This window comes from Palaemon carinicauda, chromosome 22 (genome assembly GCF_036898095.1).
Source record: "Palaemon carinicauda isolate YSFRI2023 chromosome 22, ASM3689809v2, whole genome shotgun sequence".
NCBI lineage: Eukaryota > Metazoa > Arthropoda > Malacostraca > Decapoda > Palaemonidae > Palaemon > Palaemon carinicauda.
The window spans coordinates 33,881,264-33,888,763 of record NC_090746.1 but is presented as its reverse complement, the minus strand read 5'-3'; the positions used below and the strand labels follow the sequence as shown (position 1 = coordinate 33,888,763).

Sequence of the window (7,500 nt, the reverse complement as noted above, 5' to 3'; positions counted from 1 at the left end):
TATGTATGTACATAAAGGCATATATATATATATATATATATACACATACACATACACATACATACAAAAACCTCTAGTCACTTGAAGGGAATGATAGTCAAAATGTCATTAGTAATCTTATTAGTAAATACATTACTCCACCGTCAGCCGACACCTCAAACAGTATAGCTGTTCTGAAAGTGCCCATCCAAACAAACTGGATACAAAAGGAAAGAACGTTTGAAGTATCCTTTCAAACACAGAGGATAACGAAAAATGTTAAAAGCGCCCATTCACAAAGAGAGGATTGGAAGATTTGCTTTTACTCACCAGCGTCGATGTTCCTTTGTCACGTGCATCTTGGGCCCTTCTTGATATAACCTCGGCCAGTTTACAAATGTAAACTCCATTTTCCAATTTGTCTACCAGGTTTTCAGCTGTCAGATCTTCCACGCCTGTAATGGTAAATAAAATGTCATCAATTATTATGTACCAAGACGTCTGAGGCAGATATGAGATAACGTCCCTTATAATAGAAATTATCGTTTAAATGAACAAATGTTTTCTTGAAAAAAAGAAAAAAATCTTGTAAAAAAAAGACCCAGTTTGTAATTCTCTATCATATAATACAAATAATGTCCTGTGTCTGTTCATCCTGACTTTTAGAGTTGTCTATAGTTTATATCTTGGTTAACCACCACTTCTTCCTCTTCCACTTCATTTTATTCTCTTTGTTCTCCTCTCTCAGGGCTAGAAAACTACTCAGGCTGACCATCCCCACTGATCTTTCCTTGTTCTTGAAAAAAGTCGAAAATGCCGGAATTTTTTAGCAGTGTTTTTATGGGGAAAATTCCACGAATACTTTGTTTTCATTCGGTAGTTTCCAGTTACAAAACAACGCTGTTTAGAACTTTCAAGTAATCTAAACAACCAAAGAAAACATATCAACATTTTTTTTAAACAAAAAGAATGTTGTAATACGATGTTATTCTTTATCTCAGTACCTCGTTCTAAGATGGTTCATTCCACTAATTATTTCTCTTGATATGATTTCTCCGAATAGGACTAAGACGAATTTTGTCAACTAATATGCTATTCCAATACTTGGGAATTGGGAATCTGTCAAATAATCCTGTGTGAGAGAGAGAGAGAGAGAGAGAGAGAGAGAGAGAGAGAGAGAGAGAGAGAGAGAGAGAGAGAGAGAGAGAGAGCGAGCTTTGAGCCGACTACAAAGTCAGTTATAGAAAAACTGGGACCACCAACCAACTCCATCAAAGGTCCAGAAAAATATGACAGAAGAAACGATGTTAAACCTTCTTATTTCTCTCTCTCTCTCTCTCTCTCTCTCTCTCTCTCTCTCTCTCTCTCTCTCTCTCTCTCTCTCTCTCTCTCAGGAAAGAGACCCAAAAGAGAAGGGCTTACGTCAGCGCTTTTGTTACTTCTCCCATTCCCCCTTTCAGCCAGGGAACGGCCTCCAATAATTTCTTCTGCCAGATTAACGCTTTCAGAAGATACCTGGATCTCTACCAGGATCCAGTTTCGAAGGGAGGCTGTTTAGATCCATGTGTATATTGCAGGAGACTGCGTTTCGTATTTCAAATTTCCAGTGATTTGACCTATATTTATTAACTTTTATAAGACATTTAACACAAACTAGTATTAGTTTTCTAATTTTGTTCACAATGAAGACGCTCGTTATTTTTTTCCTTAGATTGAGTACAGAAAAATAATGTCACTATTTGATTTAAGATTCTAATTCTCTCCTCAGTTTTTTTTTTTTTTTTTTTTTTTTTTTGACAAAAGATTTTGTAATTTTGTAAGTTCAGCATTGCTTGCTATATAGCAATGTCATCCAGTCATTTTATTAATTGATATTGATGGTTGTATGATGCTTTGAATTGATTGCTTTCTAAATTGAGCAGATTAAACAGACAAACGAGTGAGTAGGGGCCTTGTTTCTGTTTCTTTATTGTCCATACATTTAAGATGGTTTTGATACCAAATCTTCATCTCATAACAACCATGGATTATTTAGATTAACCTTTTAAAGATGTTATCTTAATGTAAGACCTGCAAATGAATTTTAATGAATTTTGTTTTGTATTTATTTTATCTTATTCCCTTTGAAGGGATATAGACGAATAGACGAACATTGAGTAACGTTTGTGGCTTTTGGTCGACGGCCAACAGCTCTTATTTCACAAGTTCAAAATCTTAAACCCTCTCAAGACTAAATCTTTTTTCATCTCTCTCTCTCTCTCTCTCTCTCTCTCTCTCTCTCTCTCTCTCTCTCTCTCTCATTCAGAGGTTTTAGAAACTTCCTTGGAAAATATATCTCAGCCCTCAAAACTTCCCTCTCCGCTCTCTTTGTATGTGAAGGAATAAACATTCGATGTGAATGGGCAATGTTTGTTGGCCCCTTTTGGACGTGTTGACATCCCAAACATCAAGGTAAATGTTGGTACGATAGGTAGAAGTACACTTAAGACGCTGACGAAGTTAGAAGCTGGATAAGGAAGCGGTTATCTATTTTTGGACGAAATAGCCTAAGGCGGATCCATTCTATTTCCTTAATGGAAAACCGATTTTTTTTTTTTTTTTTTTTTTTTTTTGGTTAACGAAGTGTGGTGAATCGATTACAGTATTTGAAAGGGATGAAAGAGTTGTATCATATAGATAAGGTTATAATTTTTTATATAGATCTAGAGTTGTTTAGTTTAATTGCATCGAACTCAATCAACTGAAAAATTTAGAAATAGTATTTTTAGCTTCGTTACTCTACTTTTTTCACACTTATTTTATAAAATATGCTAAACGGTTACTACTCTTGTTTTAGAGGGGAGGAGGATATCTGTTGATAAATCTAAGAGGTTGAGTGGTATACCTGCCACATGAATGAATACGAAAGTTATCATCACTGGCTAGTTCTTGTGCCATATATTATTTTTGTTGATTTTCATATTTCGCTTTCCTTTTAGAATTTACACGATGCGGTATTTTATAAACTGTTAAAACAGTTGGAAATATTATAAGTCAAAATACACAATAATGTACTTATTCACTCACTCTTTATTAAACGTGATGAATAAAAAGTTATTCTTTTTGTGAACTGAATATATTAACGGCCACAAAGAATGCATCAAAATCTTTTCATTTTCCATATTTTCATGAAAAAGAAGGTAGAAGCAGAGAATAAGGCAAATTCTGTGCGTAGGCTGCACAATAGTAATGCATAATATCCACAACATTGTTTGGAGTTTCTCTAAACATGAGACTCATAATAGAGCCAGAGAAAAATAGTAAGGAGTTTTGTTAAAATATCCATGAAGCATGTTGAAAATTGCATTGAGTCCTTTTGACATCACTTTTTAATCGAGTTGGAACTTCGTGTCTGCTATATCAAGATTAAACATTTTATCTTTGAGGCTTGGAAAAAGCTGCCAAAAAATTGGCTCTTATATATGTTCTCGTAAAATAAAGTGATAGTAAAAGTGCGCACGATATTGCACAAAACACACAACACATTTGTATTAGAAATTATATTACCTGAGTTTCATGTGAAGTTTGATTTGACAGAGTAAAGAAGTTTACATTTCATTCTCAAAATAGTTTGTTGTACATTAATAGGGAAAAAAATTAATTGTAGGATATAATTTTAGTTCCTGACTCGACATAGCTTGCCCTCTCTCTCTCTCTCTCTCTCTCTCTCTCTCTCTCTCTCTCTCTCTCTCTCTCTCTCTCTCTCTCTCTCTCTCTCTGTATTATATATATATATATATATATATATATATATATATATTTATATTTATATATAATGTATATATATATATATATATATATTTATATTTATATATAATGTATATATATATATATATATATATATATATATATATATATATATATATATATATATGAATTTTGCACATTTAGACGTGTTTTTCATATTCATGGAAGCCATATATTACTCCTCATAATATCTGGATTCTCTCTACCTCGGGATCTGAGACCCAAGGGGGAATTAACTCAAAGACAATAGCTTCTTCATATATATATATATATATATATATATATATATATATATATATATATATATATATAAAGATTGACAGATAAATAGATATAAGCTAGTTACAACTCAAAAAGACCTATGGAAAGAATAATGATGGGAATAACACAAAGAGATAGAAAAGAGGAAACATGGATACGTGTGCAAATAAAAGTAGAGAATATTCTAACAACATATAGCAAAAGAAATGTTCATGGGCATGACATATAATGAGAATGACTCATATTAGGTGGACATTAATAATAACAGAATGAGTACTTAGAAATTGCAAAAGAAGCTGGGGAAGGAAAAGAAGACGATGGATTGACGAACTAAGAAAATTTGCAGGGTTAGACTGGCACAGAACAACCATAAAGAAACGTGTGTGGAAGGACATGTCTGAGGCCTTTGTCACTCAGTGGACTAGTTGCGGCTGATATTGATGATGATAATATATATATATATATATATATATATATATTATGTACATATATATATATATATATACTGTATATATATATATATATATATATATATATACATATACATATGTATATACATATACATATATATATATATATATATGTATGTATGTATGTATGTATGTATATACATATACATATGTATATACATGTACACACACACACACACACACACACATATATATATATATATATATATACACATACGTATACACACAGATATGTATATATATATATATATATATATATATAAATATATAAATATATATATATATATATATATATATATATATATATATATATGTATATGTATATATATATATATATATATACTTACATATATATATATATATATATATATATATATATATATATTTATATATATATATATATATATATATATATATATATACATATATATATATATAAATATATATAAATATATATATATATATATATATATATATATATATATATATATATATATAATGTTTTTCATCGCACTCTTGTGTTTTATATGTCTACTATACCTTCTATAACAGGAAAATGACCGAATAAAGACAATTCTTTCTGGTACGAGCTCTGTTAATATCCTGAGTGTTTCTTGGTGCTGAAGTTTGCGTGCACAGTAAAAGGGGGCCCAGCGAAAGCGCGCGTCACGCGATTCAAATAGTACGAGGAATGGGGTGGTGGAAATCCTCATAAAATATATGAAGCATTTGGTCTTTTTTATTTTATATTCAAAAGAATTAAGTAGTTGTTTACTAGGACTCGGTTATTTTGATACGAATTATAATTCTTCTATTTTCGAATTAGATTTTATTTTCTTTCATATGATTCATCAATATCGTTTTTATCGCTAAAATTCTTATAACATTATGTTGATCATTGGGCTCATGAAATTCGTAACCAATTTTTTTAAGGATTCTTTTTTAATATATTTCATAATATTTAGATGTAGAGTTTTTAATCATGTGCGAGAGTATGTACTACCCTCTTTTCAAAATTGCATATCACGTTCATGTTGTCAAGATAATTGTCGAAGAAATCTATATAAGGAATATCATATGATATGTTGGAAAATTTCTCTAATCTTGCATTATGTGAGCAGTAGAGCCTTTTTTTTCTTTTCGGAATGTGATGCTGATAAGAAAAATCAATGAGTTTTTATGGATGTTGGGATTTATATATTTATCTTTCTTCTGCAAACTCGTTAATACTACATGGTGCCGTTTGCATATATCAAAATACGGACGTTCTATTATTATTATTATTATTATTATTATTATTATTATTGTAATTGTTATAATCATTATTATTATTATTGTCATTATAATTTATTATTATTATTGTAATTATTATTACTACTATTATTATAATAATAATTATTATAATTATTACTTTTATCATCATCATCATTATTATTATTATTATTATTATTATTACGATTATAATTATTATTATTATTACTATTATTATCACGATTATGATTATCATTATTATTATTGTTATTATTATTATTATTATTATTATTATTATTATTATTGTCGTCTAAGCTACATCCCTAGTTGGAAAAGCAAGATGCTATAAGCCCAAGGGCTCTAGCAGGGAAAATAGCCCAATGAGGAAAGGAAATAAGGAAATAAATAAACTTCAAGAGAATTAATGAGCAATTAAAACATTTTAAGAACAATAACAACATTAGAATATCACCATCACCAGTGGCAGCAGCAGCAGTAGTAGTAGTAGTAGTAGTAGTAGTAGTAGTAGTAGTAGTAAGTAAATCTCATCGATAGCAAGGTCTTTACTTTTTTTTTTTTTTTACGTCTAACCGAGTGGGATACCTTAACGGGATGAAAGGGTTTGCGTTTCGCCATGATCAACAAAGCTCTGTTAGTCAAGGCCGCCCATATGAGGTTGGTTTGCTGTGAGCGATCAGACGAAAATCTTCCACCATCACCAATCCGCACTGGTCAGCTTGGTGATGAAAAGTGACCAAAGCTCAGACCATGATTTGACATGTCTGTGGCCTTTGTCCTGCAGTGGACTATAAACTATTGCATTTATTGTTGTTGTGTATATAAATGTAGTGTGAAAGTTTCTGTCAGACATGAATGAATACGTGAACTTTCTTTCATGGAGAAATGAATTAGTTTTATTTTTTTCTATAATGTTTATTACACAGTTAATGCAATACTATGTGAAATAGTCATTTAATCAATCAGTCATCAAATCGTCATTATTAATATCAGCAGTAGTAATAGTACAGCACCAGTGTTGTTGCCATTGATGACGTAGATTCAATTCCTTCTACCTATTGTTGTTACTGATAGGTAAAGCAAAATGGATTCTTATCACTTCGATATTTTAAGGAATCTCAATAGGTGCAGTGAAATTCCAATCATTGTGTACCATCTCTGAATCACCATATGCGAATATTATAGATAGTCATTTCTCTCAAACAATGATTATAAAGAATTTTAGTCTGAGCTTCGTGTCAATATTTCTTAAGATACCTTGGAAATAACCGGGAAAAATCGGTATGAAATTAGTGCTGATAGCCAGGTATATTTACTTAATAGGAAAAAAAGTAAAATGTGTCTTATACTAGCTATAAGAAAAAAATGTAACATAAAAAAGTCCACAGGAAAAAAGTCTTTCTCGTACAGATGTGCTACTGAGATTAATAGCAACCCTTTGTTTGTGTATTGTATGTGCATTTTTATATACATGTTCATGATTATAGAAAGTTACTGCCGAAACTAGCATTAGGACCTCCATTCATTGTCAACAAAGCTTTGTTCTCAGAAATAAAGTGTTTTCTTGACCCTTTCAAAGAAACAGTGGTGAATTCCGTTGCCGTTCATTGCATTTGCATTCGTAAGGCATTGCAGCAAAATAAAAAACAACACTGTTATAAAAAAGATAGAATGACTGTCTTTTGGGTACACTTCATACGGTATTGTACCAACCGTGTGTCACACGATCATACAT

General features: G+C 30.8%; 1 protein-coding gene across 5 annotated transcripts in view; it reads right to left on the bottom strand.

Moving 5' to 3' along the window:
- LOC137616396 (mucin-17-like) overlaps positions 1–7,500 on the bottom strand; it is a 436,827-nt gene that overhangs the window by 262,818 nt on the left and 166,509 nt on the right. For all 5 annotated transcript variants that reach the window (XM_068346103.1, XM_068346106.1, XM_068346107.1 and 2 more), the window contains exon 4: positions 310–434. In XM_068346103.1, the coding sequence (XP_068202204.1) occupies positions 310–434 (125 nt within the window). The remainder of the gene's footprint in view (positions 1–309; positions 435–7,500) is intronic.